This window comes from Apodemus sylvaticus, chromosome 1 (assembly GCF_947179515.1).
Source record: "Apodemus sylvaticus chromosome 1, mApoSyl1.1, whole genome shotgun sequence".
Taxonomy (NCBI): Eukaryota; Metazoa; Chordata; class Mammalia; order Rodentia; family Muridae; genus Apodemus; species Apodemus sylvaticus.
This window is the reverse complement of record NC_067472.1, coordinates 84429242-84448573: the sequence shown is the minus strand read 5'-3', so window position 1 is coordinate 84448573 and position 19332 is coordinate 84429242. Positions and strand designations below refer to the sequence as shown.

Here is a 19332-nt window from a genome sequence, read left to right as displayed (position 1 = left end):
GCCGGGAGCCGCCCCGCTGTCCGGAGCCCCCATCCATCGCTTAGTACCGGGAGATGCTGGCAATGCAGCCACCTGGTCCCCGAGGAGCCACCGTACCCGGGACCCCCGGGCACGGGGCTTGCCCAGGCCAGCTGCCCCCGGAGATGATATCCCCTACGCCCAACCCGAGCGGCGGGGACAGCGCCATGCGAGTCCTCTAGGCAATCGCAGAGCCACGCAGCAGCTCCGCCGCAGGTGCCACCTCGGAAACCATGACCCCCGGCGCGGGCCCATGGAGCTATGGCCTATAGGGTCCTGGGCCGCGCGGGGCCACCTCAGCCGCGGAGAGCGCGCAGGCTGCTCTTCGCCTTCACACTGTCCTTGTCCTGCACTTACCTGTGTTACAGCTTCCTGTGCTGCTGCGACGGTCTGGGCCAGAGCCGCCTGCTCGGCGCGCCGCGCTGCCTCCGCGGCCCCAGCGCAAGCGGCCAGAAACTTCTGGCGAAGTCCCGCCCGTGTGATCCCCCGGGGCCGACGCCCAGTGAGCCCAGCGCTCCCAGCGCGCCCGCCGCTGCCGCGCCAGCACCGCGCCTCTCCGGATCCAACCACTCTGGCTCCCAGAAGCCAGGCACCAAACGGCTCCCCCAAGCCCTCATTGTGGGCGTCAAGAAAGGGGGAACCCGGGCGGTGCTGGAGTTTATCCGCGTGCACCCGGACGTGCGGGCCTTGGGCACCGAACCTCACTTCTTCGACAGGAACTACGGGCGAGGGCTGGACTGGTACAGGTAAGAGGGTCACCTGAGCTTTGGGTTCGCTCCATCCTTGGAGCAATTCCTTGCCTTTCTTAAGCCGGCAAGTGGGATGTGGAGTGATTACTGTAGAGGGTCCACCCAGAACTTCTCAGAGTCTGGCTCTTCATGGGGTTCTTTTGAAGCACCAAGGAAAGGAGCAATCCCGCTTGTCCCCGGGGTCCCTGGAAGGAAGGGGACATTTCCAGTCAAAACCAGGTGCTGGCTGAAGGGCTGCCTTCTCTGTCCAGTTTTTAGGGCGGATGGGGCTGGTTGTCTAAGGCAAAAGGCTATCTGACCACAGCTCTGTCCTATCCCTAAGCTGATCTTCCCTGGCCTGTGTGGCACCTGGTGTTGAGAAAGGGAAATCACCACAAAGGCCCTCTGTGGTGATTTTTGCCTGGGTAGGTTCCCATATTTAGGGCGAAATGAGAGTGTGTCCTGAGTTCTTGAGGAGAATGCCAGTCTCTGCTGCAGATATTCGAGATTCTGGTCTGACACCTTACATTGAACAAGTTCCTCAAACTCTTCCAGCATGTCTTCCACTATCAGTCACAAGAGACTGGAAAAATAGCTCTTGCCCCATTGGCCTGCCCAGTCTTTTTCAAAGTGTTTGAAAGATGTAAAAATGACTGTTGGAGGTGCTTTTAAAATAGTGGCCAACAGGAGGGATTTGGAAGATCGAGGGGCACTTCAGGTGAAGGCTAGGTAGGATCCCAGGAGTAGTCAGGCATGCCCAGAACGCCACCCTTCCTTTGGACTTCTGCCAGCCAGAGTCCCTCCCTCCCCCCAGAGGGTGGTGTCTGGACCTACAGTGAGGCTTCATTGGGGTGGCAGCCTTCACTCTGCAGTGCCTCTGGTGTCCACTGGCCTTTACACCTTGTGTTGTGCAGAAGTGCAGGATAGGTCCACAGAGGGATTGAGTCAGGGCACCGCTGGGGCTAGAGTATAGTGTGTGAGCCTCAGAGATGTCACAGAATCTACCTGAAGACATTCTAGACAGTTCTGAACAGTAATGCGATTCTGGAGGGATACCACGGTAACTGCCACAGTTGCTGAGACTATTTCTTTTACTTTTCATATTAAAGGAGACCCTTTACTCACTAGAATCATAAGCATACCAGATAAAAGGATAATCTCATTGGAATGATGACCCCAATTGAGTCATAAGAGAGTGTTCTGCATTTCCGAAGAAAGGGGATCCACAGGAATGTCTTGTCACCTTTCTCAGCTAGCCCTGGCCAGTAGCAGCTCTGACTGTTAGGAGCAAGGAATGGGAGGTGCTCTCCCCAAGAGGCAGACACATAGTTTGCAGTGGAGCCAAGCAAGAAATTGCTGGCACACAGTTAGGTGTGGCTTCATGCCAATGCTGATGGCCCACTATGCTTTCTGGGCTGTGACCCGTGGGTGTTTCACCTAGTTATGTGCAAAGACTCTTTGAACCAGACCCTGGGGTACGGGCTGCGGGAGCATCGAACACCAGTGCCCTGCCTGAGGTTGTCCTGAGCCTGGCTCATTGCATGCCAGGGTTTCCTCGATGGAAAATACGAAGATCGTTATGAAACCTTTCCCACGGTGAAGTGCTTTTTAAGTGCAAAATAGCAGAATTCTGAGCGTCAAGCTCTTAGGTGGTGCTCCCTTCCATAAACACCTCTATGTTGAGCCCGGGCTCTTCTCCCCGTTTCTGTTTCTCCCTCCTCCACCAAGCAGCATACCTCAGGCTTCCTCTCTGGAGCCTGTGTCATTCAGGGATGACTGCTTTTTATTTTTAACCTTGGCATGTGTGATTCGAAGCCAGCTTAGCTGTGAACCTTGGAGATGGGAGCCATGCCTTTTTTTTTTTTTCCTTTCCTAGCACATTTGGATTCTGCTAAAATTCTCAGCTGAATCTTGGTAGGTTTTATTTAACATGAAGCACACTGACAGCTCCACTTCTTTCTGTCTCTCCCCTCCCCCTCTACCCTTTCCTTCTTGATATTTCTAAAGGAAAGATTAGCCTGGAGGTCTGGTCATAACTATGACATCTATCAGTTTTCCAGGAAGGCTGGGAGGTCTATGGCACTCAGAAAAGGACAGTGTGGTCTGTGCTTTTGCTGGGGGGAGGGGAGGCGCTGCAAACCAGCACCATCTAAAGTCAGTATTTCACACAGGGATTGCTATTTCCTCAAAAGGTAATGTACTCCCCTACTTGAGCACTGTTTCTCTATGTTTTGTCCTTAATCATCACTTGAGTAACATGCAGCAATTGCACAAACTACGGGGAGGCCTGGGATTCTTTACACTCTGTGGTCATGCCCACTGCTGTGGCTTCAGTTTCCCAGTGTGGAGCCCATGAATGCAATGGAGTCCATGATACTCTGCCCATTTTGAAGCCCTGGAACACTTCTTAGGCCAGACGGTCTAAATGCAGATAGGCAATGGGAAAATAAGAATTACCATCCTCAAGCGACAGGTGAGACTTCTCCATGAAGGCAGTTGATACAGCCAGAGACTCCATCAGAAAAAAGGAACAAGCCAACAGAGCCCTCCTCGTTGTCTTCTTTGTTCCTGGATCCTAATCCCTTCTTGGGAACCACCAAGCCAAAGCACCAGCAGAGAACCCAGCTCTCTGCAGAGGAATCCCTCTGAGTCTCTTCAGTGATCGCACCTCACCTGTGTGCCCAGCCTGAGTTCCTCTCTTCAGTCTTCAGATTTCCTCCCAGATGCAGCATGTGGACCTGTGGGGGCGCCGGGTACGAGCACTAGCTGCTTGGAAGAAAAGGAGACAGCATACATTGATGAGGGTCCCAGGGTGGAACCCACTGTGTCAAAGACCAGAGATGACCTCTTTAGATGCTGTGTGATTTGGAAAAAGACAATCACCTTGAGTCTCAGCTGCCTTCTCATGGGACAAAGGCCATAATTAATTATGGTCTTGGGTTTGAAGAATGCATGGAACATTGCATAAGAAAGTGCCATGGGGGGGGGGAGACTTGGGTCTATAAAGATAAGCCAATGACATTACTATTGTTGCCACAATTGCTGCTGTTCTGCTGCCAACACTCCTGTTATTGCCACTAATACTACTACTGCTAACACAACTGTTAGAGCAGTGCCTGCTGCCACCACCAAATGTGGCCAAAGAGTGCATCGCTAAAGAAAGAATTTCATACTCCCCCTTTTGCATGTATGTGATGTGTGTGTGTGATTCGTATGTCTGTGATATGTGTGTGTGATGCGTGTATGTGATGTGTATGTGTGGGGGGGTGCATGGATATGTGTGAGCGCATGCATTGAAGGCAGAAGTACAGCTGTTCTCCTTGCTTTTTGCAACTGGGTCTCTCCCTGAACCTGGAACTCGGTGAATTCTCTAGGGAGCGTGACCAGCAAGCTCCAGGGAAATGCTTCCTCAGCTAAGAGATTAAAGACACTCACTACTGGGTTTGGATTTTATGTGGGTTTTGGGACCTGAACTGAGGACCTTCATGCTTGTGGGCACTGCAAGCACTTTATAAACTGAGCCACTTCCTCAGTCCAATATCTTCCTTTTTCTGATTTCCTTTCTGTATTCTTCCCCCCTCCCTCCCTTGCTTCTTGCTCTCCCTGTCATCTTCTGTTTCTTAACTTTGCATTGATAGAATTTTGCCTCATATTTTTGACTATCTTTAAAAATGAGAACAATGCCTAACCTAATCTTTTACATCATATGAAAAACCATAGTGGTGGTGCATGCCTTTAATCCCAGCACTTGGAAGGCAGAGGCAGGCAGATTTCCGAGTTGGAGGCCAGCCTGGTCTACAGAGTGAGTTCCAGGACAGCCAGACAGAGAAACCCTGTCTCAAAAAAAAAAAAAAAAAAAAAAAAAAAAAAAAAAAAAAAAAAAAACCACCCCCAAAACAAACAAACAAACCAAAACCAAAACCAAACAAACAAAAAACATTTAGGACACCTTATGTGGAAACACACAACATACCTAAGATTTCACATAAGATACTGTTGTTTTATGAAAGTTTGCCTCTGATCCACCCTATTTGAAATGTTTGTCACTTATAGAGAAATATAAATGGTATCCTGTCCAAGTGTCTTTAGGGTTCAAAGGTTCTGTTTCAAGTGTCTCAATTCTACTAGCCCTATGGGTTGGCAGAGTGTATATATGGAGAGGAAGGGACTCTTTTCTAACTGAATTAAAATGCAACTGGAGCAAGTTAATACAGGATAATCGACTCTACACTAGTGTCCAAATGCTGATAGATGAACTTGTTACAAATTCTAGACATCATCTCTTATCTCTGCTTACTCTCCTGCTTAGTGTTGGTGTGTTCCTGGGACTGTGTAAGACAAGCAGGAACAGGATTTGCCCCAGAGGTGATGCTCTAAGTAAGAGAGGGAAAGGCACAGGATGAAATCTACCACAGTATTAAGCTCATGTAAATCAGTGACTCATATGTAACAGCAAAGCCAAACTCTGGCACAGCAAGCCTTAGGAGAAAGCCCACAGGCAGGAGACAGGGCCCTTCTGCATGAAGAAGAGAACACAGAAGGCTTCGCCATCTCATAACAAACTGAACCACACACAAAACAGACCAACCTATGCTCACTGTGTGTACCGGTGACCTGTGACCTGTGACCCCTGCCCCCATGTGTGTGGTCTTCTGTATAGCATCTTTGCAGACACATCTTTATAAGGAGGTTTTTTTTTTTTTTTTTTTGGTTTTTGTTTTGTGTGTGTGTGTGTTGTTTTTTTTTTTGTTGTTGTTGTTGTTTTGCATGGTTCCACAGGAGTGTGACACACAGGAGTGTGATACATTGAATCTGGAAACCCCACCCCACATCTGTCAACCTCACAGCACACTGAAGGTATATTAGTTAGCTCCGGCTTGTATACCGTTCTTCTCAATCACTGAAGGGGCCAAAATCACTGCTGGTACTCAGGGAAGGTTTGGGGGCGGGAGCTGGTCTCACTTCTCTTTGGAGCTTCTAGGGACTGGATGATCTGGGAATGAAGAATAAGATTTCTGCCAGAGATCTTTGCTTAAGGTTGTTAAGAAGACCCTGACAGGCCCCGAGACTTTCACCGAATACATGTTGTTAATACTGTTCATGGTGTTAAAATAGAAAAACAAAACACTTACTAGAGAAGTAAGAAGCATAGCTGTCTTTTGTTTTTGTTTTTGTTTTGTTTTAATTTTCTGAGGTGAGAATGTCTTACCATGAATGATTGATGCCCTGGCTTCCATGAAACACTGTTTCCACCTTGGTTGCAGAATCACACTCCTCACCAAGCTGTCCTTTGCCTTGAGGATAGATGCTTTTCCAGTCACCCTGAAATCTATCAATCTTCCAAAGAACCACCGACTAGATGGAAAAATACACAGCATGGAATCTCTGTATCCAGCAGTGGGGGTGGGGTGGGGTAGGGTGGAGGCAGAATTGGGGGAAGTCACTGTTGGGAGCTGTACTCATTTTGAAATTTCAAGTGTTACCCATGCCATCTCCCTGAAAGCATCTACTTTACTACGGGGGAGGGGGTGGGGTGGATGCCCACCAGAGACAAGCTGCTGTGATGTTCTCCATGGGCATCTGTAAAGAAGCACTTACATAGATTGGGAGCAACATCCCAAGAGCCCCTATCCATTCTGGTACACAGTCAATGCCAATAGGTGCCATTTCCTGAGGTATTGTTAATGCTCTCTGCATCCCGTGTTCAGCAGTGTTGAATAGTGTTCTTCCCTTGGTTAGCCCTCCATGAATCATTTCTGAATGATTGAGTGACGGAGTGGGTGTGGAGGGGCGGAAGCACACAGCTCCCTATTGATCCGGATCTGCTGGAGGACTTGGGAGGGGAGGCCAGCTCTCTGTGCGATGGCTCACAGCCAGTGGGCAAGGAAGAGGGAGGCAGATAAGCAGACACTCACAGGCTGTGAGTCAGGCCGAAGGGGCCTAAAAGGTCTTGCAGGCAGGCTAAGTCTGTGGCACTCACCGTTTCCCCAGGAGCTAACTCTGAGGTGGGTTAATCCATTTATTTGTCAAACGCCCACCATTGGCCAGGCTCAGTGCCAGGCTGCTGTGGGCTGGCTCTGCTGCCAGTCTTCTCTCCTAATGGGCTGCACTGATGGGCTGGAGAGCTTTGTAGTCCACGAGCAGTTTGACAAGGTGGGTAAAAGCCACCAGTGAGTGGAAATAACTTAGCATTTCAGAGGTAATTGCTGCCTGTCAGGCTACACAGCTGGGCTGTTGGTCCAATGCTTTACTCCCCAGAGCTTTCTCTGTGGGATAACGGGACGGGGTGGGGAGCTGAGGGCTCTGCATGAGCCCACTCTCCTAGGAGACATGGCCAGATGGGCTGGTTTGGTTGTGGGGGCTTTGGCATCATGTAGGGTTCCTATGTACACATTAGCTGTTGTGTCTTCTCAAACTTCCATCCGGAAGACTCTGACAATGGATTTTGCCCAGCTCCTGTCTCTGCTCTCGGTGGGGTCTGGAGAGATGTCCTCTACCATCTCCCAATCCATGGCAGTGCTCCTGTTTTTGGAGGGATAATGCCAGCATTTTCTAGACTTCAGTCATTATAGTGCACAACCTCTATTGTCATTTCTTAATATTTGTATCTCAGTGATCTCATTTGAAATTGCAAGGATGTTTAGCTGAGACTGAACCAAGTGCAGAAGAAAGAGACTTGATCAATGAGCACTAAGTTGTAGACAGGAGCACAAGGCTCTGGTGAGCTAGTGCATCAGAGTGAAGAGAGATAACACCAATGCAGTCCAGTTCAAAAACAAACAAACAAACAAACAAACTAGGAGAATCTGAGTGCGCCACTAAAAAGAACTGATAAATGTTTGAGGAGACATATTTAACCTGACATATGTGCAGCACATTGTGTGTTGAAATATCAGGTGCAATTAATCCCTTATGTTGGGCTTTGATTACTGCAACAGAATACCAGAGACAAGCAACTTTACAAAAGGAAAATGATTGCTTGGGCTCATAGTTTGAAAGGTTTCAACTCACCATTGCTCCATTCTTACAGTATGTGCCAAGGCAGTATACCATGCTAAGTGGGTGGGGGGAAGCCCTAACCTCATGGCTGGGAACACAGGAGACAGAAAGGGTCTAGATCCCTACTAGTCTCTCTAAGGACACATGCCAGGGACCTAACACCTTCCACAGAACCCAACCCCTTTTTAAAAATATATTTCTTTTATATTTTGAGATTATACTATAATTATATCATGTCCCATTCTTCTTTCTCCCTCCAGACACTCGCACGTGCACCCCTTGCTCTCTTTCAAGTTCGTGGCCGCCTCTTTCATTATTTGTTGTTATATACATATATGTATATACATATATATGTATGTGTATTACATAAATATAAACTAGTCAGTCTTTATAATATTAATTTTATGTATGTTTTCATGGCCCACCATTGGTATTGGATAACAAATTGGTATGCTCTTCCTCAGGAAGGAAGGCTATTTCTCAGCATTCATTAGTTGCCTACAGTTCTCTGTGTAGGGATGAGGCTTCCTGGGCTTTCTCCAATCCATGCCAGCATGTCTACTGCTGTTGTCCTTGTTGATGCCATGGTTAGGCAGTCATGCTGGTGAGACTTCATGGATGTAGCTTCCTGATGTTGTCAGGAGACACAATCTCACAGTAAACTGAGTCTACTGTAAGACTGGAGTCAAATGAATGAACATTGGTTTTGAATTTATGCCTCCTGGTTGATTTGGGAGCCTCAAAAAAGAATGACTAGACAGACAGACAGACAGACAGACAGACAGATAGATAGATAGATAGATAGATAGATATAGTGTGTGTGAGAGACAGAGGTAGACAGAGAGACAGACAGACAGAGAATCAGATTTAAGGGGTATATGCGATGAACTTAAAAACAAGAAGGAAACAGAAACTACAGTGTCCCCCCAACCCCTTAATGGCAGACTTTTCCAACACACCCTGTAGGTGCCCAAAACTATGGGTAGCGTGAATATATACATTATGGTTTGTCTCATACTCAAATATATAATAAAAATTGATATATAAATTAGGCACAGTTAGAGATGACTAGAAATAACCATGAAAACAACATTGGTAACAATGTACTACTGTCACTACGTGTAAGCTGTGTTCTCTCTCCCTCAGCATCTTCTTGCACCTTAAGTTTTTCATTTAAGGAAGCACTTCACAGCTTCTCCTTGTCACCTCCAAATCTCCAGCCCCACTACCCTTACAGTCTAGGCCTACGATTAAGTAAAATGGGGGTCACTGGAACACAGGTACTGAGAAACCGTATGCATTAGTTACCTTTCCTATTACTGTGACAAAATCCTGAGAGATGAGCCTAAGGGAGGAGGGAGGTAGTTTGGCTGAGAGCTTTAGAGGCCATTTGTCCCCTATACTTGGGCGGAACATCATGGTGATGCGAACATGGGCAGGACAGAGGGACTCCTTACCTCATGGCAAAAGGAAGCTGGAAGGGAGGGAGGAAGGGACCAGAAGGAGAGATTGAGAGAGAGTAAGAAGAGGAGGAGAAAGACAAGGTAGGGGAGGAGAGGAAACAGGAAGTGTCCAAGAAACTACTTCTAGCATCTGGGTTTCACTTCCTATAGCTTCCAGATCTTGTCAAATCAGTGCCACAGGATAAAAAAACAAACAAACAAACAAACAAAAAAACCCAAGCATTCAACATCTGAACCTGTGGGAGGCACTTAATATTCAATCAATAACTTTATTTTATTCCACTGATGACTGAAGCATTGACTGAGTGATGGGTAGGTAACATACACAGTGTGGCTACATTGCATAATGGGATGATTCATTTCCAAGTTGGAATACATCAGGATGGAAATGCCACAATGTTATTCATTGTAACAGACAGTCAAAACTAACAAATTATTTTATTCTAGAATTTCTTGTTTAATAAGTTTGGATTATACTGCACCAGAAACTGCAGATAGCTAAATTATAGACACAGGCATGGGTAGCTGTGAACAGAAATCAAAAGCTCAGACTCTGAAACTTGGAAGACTGTTGGCATCTCTGCTCCACCACCAGCTTGTGTGTGTCCACCGACCACACCAACCAGTTGCTTCTCTTTAGCATGGTGCTCTGCATGTGCCCTGGGGCTCAATCATACCGACTATTGGGTAGGGAAGCAGTGAAGATTCAATGGGCAATAAAAGCACTCCAAGAATTTCTTATACAAAACCTATCCAACAAGATTATCCAATAATCCACAATATTAACTGTGATTATTGACAACTGAGTCCTTCAGAGAGCTTTTGTTGATTTCAACACTAATGACACAAAGATGAACAGAGCTCAGGTCCTGCCTCTGGGACGTGCCCTCACTTGTTGATGGGTTTTGAGATGTTCGTGACACTTGCATACACAAGTCAGGAAGCGCCATGATAGGGGGACGCGGAGAACAAGAGTAGAATGGAAAGAAGATGCAATCTAGCTGGAGGAAGGAAGGCTTCCGGGAAGAGTCAGTGTGTGATCTGAGCCCCAAAGAGCAGACAGCCAGAGACGCTGTCTTACCAGCTGATGAAGAGGTGTCACTATGGGGACATGGTACCTAAACTACCCATCACACAAGTTCTCTTTTGGAGACAGCAAAATCAGAATTTAAGTGGCCTCTGCTGAGTGACTGGTCATTTGTTATGTGTCAAACACACATTAAGCCTCAGAAAGAAGGTCTTGTTTTAAGGAGCTGACTGGGGAAGACAAGCTAGGAAGATCTGAGCAATAGAAACCCCCAGACAGACCCTGTGTAGTCACAGAGGAGAGGCCTCCAGGCAGGACAGGGCAGTGAGAAGCTTCCCAGCTGAGGGAGTTTGCCGCAGCCATCCCTCTAGTGGGATTCGTCCTACATCCATGGCTACCAGATTTGGTTCTTTTTGTAACACAGGTCTCGGCTGATACACATGACATAAAAGCAAAGGAAACAAACCCTTGTTTCGCCATCTGCTGGAAGCCAGGTGACCTTCCTCATCCATCGGTGACTTCCCTGCCTGACTTTGTCTACTCCAGGATTCTTGCTACAATCCAGATGATCGCGATCACTCTCGTTTGACGTTGAAAGCTCCCGCTGTGCAGAGACCTTGCCTGTTTCATCTGCTTGTATCCCGGGAGCTTAGAGCTGGAGCCTGGCACACAGTAGGTTTCCACAGTCGAGTGTTAGTATTCTCAGGTGTGAGGCATGGCTGAGATCATGAGTTTGATCGGAGGCCACTAGCAATTTACATCTCTTTATTTGCATTACCTTATGGGCTCTGATGGAGTGTGGAAATAAAAAATTTACATGTTTGGGGCTTGATCATCATGTCATCAGATGCCTGTTGTACACCTACTATGTACCAGACTATCCAGTAGTCACAGGAAAGAGAGAGGTAAAACATGCAGAAAAAGCACTTGTCCTCTCTGGTCAACAATAAGATATGTCTGTGTCAGCAATAGTATGACAGAGAGAGTTGGGGGGAAGAAAGGTGTTGGTGGGGCAAGGTATTCAGCTGTCAATGTTAGAATAGACTTCTCTGGAATGGCGATATTTGAGCTAAAATGTGAAGAAGGCCCCAGGACAAAGAATATTGCAATTTAATGGAAAGAACCTTTGATTAAGAGAAAAACAAATGCAAATTTTGAATGGCATCAAGGTTAGTGGAGTGATGGCAATAACCCTCAGGACCAGTATGGCCAGAGTGGATCTAGTAAGGAGGAGAAACATGTCATTAATCAGTTCAGGGAGCCGCAGGAGAGCAGATCACACAGGGTCTTAGAGATCTAAGCCTTGACTCTGGCTTAGTCAATGAGAAGGAGCTGGGATGTCTGGAGCTCTGGAAGCCTGTGATCTGACTTCTTGCTTCTTTTTGCTCAGACAGACTCTCATGTGTTTTAGTCTAGCTTTAAACTTGCTATGTAGCCAAGAATGACCTTGAACGTTGGATCCTCCCACCTCTATCATTTGAGTACTGGGGTTACCGGGTCATGACACTGTGTCTGTCTTTAATGCAGTGTTGAGCACAGAATGAGAGCTTTGCATGCTGGCCAAGCACTCTGCCAACTGAGTTATATGCCTAGCTCCTGCCTTGTTTTAACAGGCTCTGCTGAGCTGCTCTGTAGAGAGGACAAAGCAGGAACAGGAAAGCAAGCCTCTGCGATGGTGGCAGATGCCCAACATGGTCTGAAAATGTGACTGCAGGATTGGTTGATGAGGGCAAGGTGTGGGGGACGAGTCAAGCAAGATGATGGCTGTGGCAGTTAGGGTGATGTAGGACATGTTGCACAAATGACTGAGCTATAGTGAATTTGTGGCTTCTCTCTGTTAAACTTTTAAAGTCCATTGCAAGTGACAAGCTTAGGTTTGAGCCTAACCCTTCCAAATCCAACCTCTTGTCTGACCTTTCAAGCATTCATCTATAAGGGTGGCTGCTATGTTTAAAGAACAAACAATGCTATGTTCAACGGTAACCGGGATTCTTCATTCCCAAATAGGTGGATGGTGGCGGAGTCACCCCAGGGGTATTTGGGGCCCATTTTAAAACATAGACTATTTGGATAACTTTTTGACATCCTTTGAAGGATCTTGTCCAACCCTAAAAAGACACATGTCACTTCTGTGAGTCACCCAGCTTCTCCTCTGCTCTAGCCCATCCCACAGGTATCAGGTAGCTGTCATGATGGCAGATTGGAGACCGATGCTTGTCATTTCTTTCAGCAGAACTGAACACTAGCATGGCTCGAAGATAGTTGGGTTCCAACTCCCAGGACTTCCCCCAAGCTGCCGAAGCACAGGGGTGTCTCTGCCTTGGCAGCCTCTTTGCAGTGTGTTTCTGCTTTGATGGCTTTAATGAAGATATGAAATCATCTAACAGCTTTCATTTTGCTCAGGCGAGATGGCTTAAAGTGGAGGCAGCGTTTCCCAGGATCAATCCCCATCTTCAGAAGTGGTTGGTTAAACTCTGCAGTTACAGCCACTCCTCACTGGAACGGTGTGGGATCTGAATTATTAATTCTGTGAAAAACGAGTTAAATCTCCCCAGAGCTCTGTAGTGGCACCAGCCGTGTTCTGGGTACCTTTCTCATATTTCTCTTGCACAAACACCTCAGTTAAAACCTAGGAAGCATGCTACATCTCTCTCTCTCTCTCTCTCTCTCTCTCTCTCTCTCTCTCTCTCTCTCTCTCTCTGTTAGTTATTTTGCTGAGGGAAAGAACTTTGTCAGGTTTCTAAGAGACAGGCATTTCTGTCAAAGGCACTTACAGGAGACTCATTCTAATGACAACTGTGCAAATAAGGTCATGCCTAAGCAGATCCGCCCCTCCCGTTTGACTGAAGCCAAGAGAAATATGTAGAAGGATTGGGACACCCTGAGCTATCAGAACATGGCATGAGGAGCTGGAGGTGGGAACTGAGCCTCACAGAGTTGCTAGTCCAATACTTCAAAAAATGGGCTATTTTGGCTCTGTGGGTCATAAATGAATGAATGATATTGTCCCAACAAAAATCAGGGACTCATCCCAAAGACTTAAGCCACATTTCAACCACTAAATCCATACTTCTCTCTCTTCTCCCCTCCCTTCCTCCCTTTCTTCCCTCCTTCTTTTCTTCCATCCTTCTATTTTTCTCCCTGCCATCCTTCCTTCCCTTCCTTTACTTTAAAAAATAATAGATATAGTGGTGTACATCTATAACCCCAGCACTGAGAAGGCTGGTGCTAGAGGATCATAAGTTACAGGCCTGTCTAGGCTAGGTAGCAAGTTCAAGGCTAGTCTGAACTGCACAGTAAGACCTTATCTCAAAAAACAAACAAACAAGCAAGCAAAGAAATAAAACCGATGGTTAGCTCCCTATTTGTAGTTGTATCTTACTGATTCAAAACTTATTAAAAAGCTAGTGTGTGGGCAAGGTGTTACTGGTCACATGTCTTTCAGCAACTGGGGGCGTGGCTCCAGAAGCAGACACCCCTGACCTTCTGCTACTGATACTCTGTGATGTTAGGACAATGTTGATCCACTGTCCTAAGCCTTGGGTTCTTTTATAGGAGATGAAGGTCTCAAGGGCTCTCACCACATAGCTCTCTGAAGTAAACTGATTAAACACAACTGTGTTAGACTTTACTGTCACTCCCATTGGTTCTTGTTCTAGAGTTATGTGTGGTTGAAGTAGGTATGATTATTGGTTACTTGTGGCCTTGCCAAGAAAAAGGAGTAGACTTTCACTGTCATGATGTGGACCTTTGTCAGTATGTGGAAAACTACAGTCTTCTTAGTTGGGCCAATGAAGAAAAGAATAATCCAGAGCCAGGATGATACCCTTGTCAGTTGCGTGCATGCTCCAAGCATCCTTGGTCACTCCTCAGGCTCATGCTGCGGTGTTTCCAATACCTGAGTTTCTCCATCCTTCCAGACTTCTCCTGGCACTAGCGTCTGGATGGCACGGGTGCTTAGAGGTTCATATTTTAGAGATGATCTTGCTTGTGGTAAATGTCAGAGTCCCTCTGATTCTGGAGGCTTAATATATGGAATCTATCCAGGAAAGGGAGAACTTCTCGACAAGAAGGGATGGGGACTATGCAGGGCAAAGCATAAAGATTAGCCTAGAAGAATCTCTGTTGACCACTGCTCAGTGTGCATGGGAAGATGGAGGAGCATTTGGGTTTAGAAGGGCAGATGTGGATAAAGGAAGAAGAGTCATGACAAGAAAAGCCGCCCACAGCTCAAGAACAGATGGCCTGCCAAGGTTACACATGGGCCTCATCAAAATCAAGTGGAGCGTTGGTGCTGAGGATGGGGTTGTGTGTTTAGCACTAGGAGCCAGTGATGGACAAGGCAGAAAGTCATCAGTCATTCTCAGAGGCAATGTCCACACATCCCCCGTTCTTGGGGCTTTCAGCAATCTTTCTAAAAGCTAACACCTTGTTTCCCAATCTTCAGCCATTTCTCTACCATCTTCATGACTTACTTTTGCACATGCCTACAGACATCATTTACTCTATTAAGGACTCCTCATAATTTTCACTCACCTACATTTACGGAAAATGAAACTTCAGGAGGCTGAGGAAAACTGTTGGCTACACAAGTATGAAGGCTTGAGGTCCAGCCACAGCGCTATGTAGAAAAGACACATAAAGTGGCATGCAGCCGTCAGCAGTCCCAGCATTAGACTGACAGAGACAAGAGGACTCTGGGGACTTGCTGCCCAGTTTATATGGCCAACTTGATGAGCTCCAGATTCAATGAAAAGCTGTGCCTTAAAAAATAAAAATAAAAAAAGAAGGTAGGGGCTGGAGAGATGGCTCAGTGGTTAAGAGCACTGGCTGTTCTTCCATAGACCTCAGGTGTGATTCCCAGCACTCACATGCAACTCAGAACCATCTATAGATCTAGTTCTAGAGGATCCAGTGGCCTCTTCTGGTCTCTGTGGGCACCAGACATGATCATGGTGAGCAGAGATACATGCAGGCAACACCCATATACATAAATAATAATAAATTTTAAAAAACTAATAAGGTGGAGAACAATTAAGAAAAAATACATGACATTAACATCTGGTTTTTACATGCACATGACCCTGTTCTGGTGTACACACACACACACACACACACACACACACACACACCCCGTAGAGTGTATGTGTATGTGTAGAGTGAAACTTTATGATACCATCCTTAATGACATTTCTTGCTTTTGCCAGAAATAGAAAGTAATTGAGAAAATAAACACAGTCATCACCAAATAGTGAGCTCTGTGCTATCCCAACCCCCCGGGCCACCATGCTCTGCTGGCTGCTAGGCTCTGCCTGAGGTGACCCTGCTCTGCTGAGGAGGAAAATAAAAAAACCAATTGGAGGTCTGGGAATATAGCTCAGTGGTAGAGTGCTTGCCTAGCACATATAAGGCCTCAACTTAGTTTAGTTTCCAGCACTCTCTCCCTCTCTCTCTCTCTCTCTCTCTCTCACACACACACACACACACACACACACACACACATACTCACTCACTTAGAGCTTTCAACACTATTCTAACAACTAAGACTTTCTCCATGATGCAAGTAAGAGACTCAAATAGAGTGGCATGGGAAAGCGAATTATTTGCTAATGACAGGATGGAGGGGTAGTGAAGTGACTGTGTGTACCATCTCATTCTTTAAGCCCTGGTGCTGCATCTCCCACACTTTGGGGAGTTCTAACCCACCCCCACCCTCTGGCTTTGGTGTCATTGTATTACTGTATCATATTTAGTTGTCATGGTCCATCAACAGCTTGGGAGGGACTGGCTGACATTACCAAGTCTGAGTGGTTTAAAAAGCTGTGATTCTGATTTAAATTGCAAATGGATAGGGCATCATGGGAAGGCGAATGCAGACGTGAAAAATGGGAGGAAAAGCTCCAGCTCAGCAGTATTTTTAGATCTCCCCCCGATCGGTTTTGCATAATTTGTATTTGGACTTTGGTTTTGATAAGTTCTGATCTTCACTCGCCAAGGGCTAACCCAAGGTTTCCTTCCAATCTCCCACAGCCCCTGAAATCACCTGTGTAAAACCTTTATGAACCGCTCCTTAAAAATACAGTGACTTGGATGGGGCTCAAAGGCATCACACCATGCTGAGTGAGAAGAAGGTTATGTACTGCCTGTTTCCAATTATACATGACACTCTCAAACAGGCAAACCAACGTGCTAGTGAAAAATCTAGTGCTTGCCAGGGCTTAGGACAGTAGAGAGGGGAGCCTAGAAACAGTCAGACCTGGGAGGCATTCTGCAGGGTTGCCCTGAGACAGTGGCTCTCAACCTTCCTGATGCTTCAACCTTTTAACACAATACCTCATGTTGCAGTGACCCCCCAACCATAAAACTATTTTCGTTGTTACTTCATAACTGTAATTTTGCTATTGTTATAAATTGTAATGTAAATATTTGATATACAGGATATCTGATATGTATCCCCTGAGAGAGGTTATTGCCCACCCCCACCCCCAGAGGGTCACGACCCACAGGTTGACAAACACTGCCCAAAGTGACTGACTGGGGTGATAGTCAAACAAACTGATACATGAGTTAAAATTTGTACATGTGTGGATGGAAGCAGCACTAAGGTCTAAGTAGGTAAGGGAACTGGTGGTCAAGAGGAATACCTAGGGGTTTGGGAAGATGTGCATGGGAGGGAATGGGGGTGGATTTGATAAAACACATTGCATACATGTGTGAAATTCTTAAACAATAAATTAAAAAGTATATTTAAAAATGCAAACATCAAGGCTTGGGGCATAGCTCAGTGATAGAAACATTAGCTAGCATGCACGAAGCCTTGGGTTTGAACTTAGCATCACAAATCAAACAAAATCACAGCGTAGAATACCCACAAAAGTACATTTTTCAAAGTATGTCATTTTCAAGATAAAATTATAAAAGAAAATATTAGCAGTGTCCCTAATTTAGGACTCAGAGATTGGTGGACACTCATACTCAGAAGAATGGGAATTATAATCGTCAGTGGAGTAGGTTTTCTCCTTCTGATTTCCAAGTTTCCTGACCTTTGTCCTGGCTATCTATTAGTATCAAAGCTGCAGGTGGCATTTAAATCTTCCTCTTTATTCCACTTATAACACAGAGCTGTGCAGCCAAAGCTGGGGTGAATCTACTGTGGTGAAGTCTCCTAGGCAGAGAGCCTAAGGGCTGAGCTAGAAGCATCCTCCTGCTCAGTCTATCTTCTTTCATGAGTCCGCAGAGCAGAGACCAAAACCTCTATCAATCTGACCTCCTGGCCAAAGCACTCCACAGCTAGGAAGGACATTGATTTTGTAGTGCAACCTTCCTAGAGCCCTGAGTACAGCCTAACTTCTCAACCCGCCTTTAAAGTGCTCACACAAGGTGCCCCGCACACGTCCAGCATCCCGTCTGTTGAAATGATGTCTTTGTTGAAATAGTTTGCTTTTCCTTAGAGGACTAAGCCACCATTCATATTATTGTCACTCCCTTCGGTGACGTGATTGTGCCCAAACTACCTAGACTAGAGGCAAACAAACTAACAAACAAGTATAAAAACAAACAAATAAATGAATGTATGAATAAAATATGGATGTTGTCATCTAAAAGGCGATAGTTACTCGGAAGAGTGGCTACAGTGGCCCCGGGAGTCTGCACAGAAAACAAGGGCAAGGTAGGGCGTGTCAGGAAATAAAGTGAGGAAGGGATGGGTGGAGGAGCAGGAAGATGATGTCACTTCTTAAAATATGGTGGAGCAGACTGAAGGTGACCAGGCATGGTGGGGTACCCACCTCTTCAGGATATTTCATCCCATGTGAATGTCTGTGGAAAGGCACCACGTGATTTCACTTTACTATCCCCTGTGCTGACCCCACCTACCTTGCACCTTGGGCTCTTGTAGGGTGTGGGATTTGTACATTTTAAAAATGATCATCATACCGGGTATCGAGACATCTGAGCCCTGATGCTGCCCTCATCGCTGTCCCCAACATAGAACTGCTTTCATTTACATGGGTTAAAGAGAAATTGATCTTATAAGTAAATGAATAAGTAAAGAACAGCATCCAGATAGAACTCAGCACAGCAGATAAAGAAAATTTACAAACACTCGCAAGATGTATTGCTCAATTACAAGAGCAGCGTGGGTTGTGGGCGTAACTCTGCAGTGGAGTGCTTGTCTTGCATGCACAAGACCCTGGGCTCCAGCCCCAATGATGTACACACACTCACCCCAAGGCAGCAAAGTGAAAAACATATGTTATCTTTTGTGCGAAAGAAGAAAAAGGGATAATATATTCAAGTGTTCTTATTTATGCATAAATTATGAATGATTATAGAAAAAAAATCTAACACACTAACAGCATTTTCCTAGGGGTAAAATTGGGTGGATGGGAGACAAGAGTAGGAGAGAGACTTTTGATCAACCCTTTATATGTTTTATGCTTTATGATTTCAGCCTTGGAAGAACTAAGGTGGAAATTGTCCACTGTGGGGAAAAAATAGGGAATGAATAAAAAGATTAAAAAGTCACCCAACAGTCCTTGGGGTTGCACTCACTGTTAAAATGTTGCTTTTTGCTGTTCTGGATAATCATTGTGTGTGCTATATGCCATTTTTCATGAGCATGCGTCTGTGTGCACATACACGCACCCCCGTGTATACAATGAGCTTACTGTGCTTCATAGGCCATTTTATAAGTCACAGTTTCATTTAACAACGTGACAAGGGTTTCTTCACACCAGGAAGGACAGAGCTGCAGAGTCCTATTAAAGTCCGTGCGGCCGTTGGTTGTGTACAGACTGCTGCCTACTTAAATAAACCACTGCTGAGCTCTTCAATTGCCTCCCACCTTTTGTTACTGAAAATTTAATACAAGGGCAGCAATGGGCTCTTTACCCAGTTCTCCCTCAGGATAAAACCTCTTTGGAGGAATTTTTTATCTTTGAAAATAAGTATGCTAGAAGATAGAAGTATCAATTTTAGTATCAATTTCCCATTTTTTCCACCCCAGGCTCTCCACCTCAGCAGAGGTGTATTTCTTCTCTGGGGATCTGAAGGAGGCCTTTGTCCTGTGTCAAAGATCGACTTTCTATCTTGTTAA

At 45.9% G+C, this 19332-nt stretch overlaps 1 protein-coding gene across 1 annotated transcript in view; it reads left to right on the top strand.

The window, feature by feature from the left end:
* Window positions 1-279: 279 nt before the first annotated feature.
* Window positions 280-19332, top strand: part of Hs3st2 (heparan sulfate-glucosamine 3-sulfotransferase 2) — a 99870-nt gene continuing 80817 nt past the window's right edge. Inside the window, exon 1 of the mRNA XM_052174865.1 lies at window positions 280-764. Within this exon, the coding sequence (XP_052030825.1) occupies window positions 280-764 (485 nt within the window). The remainder of the gene's footprint in view (window positions 765-19332) is intronic.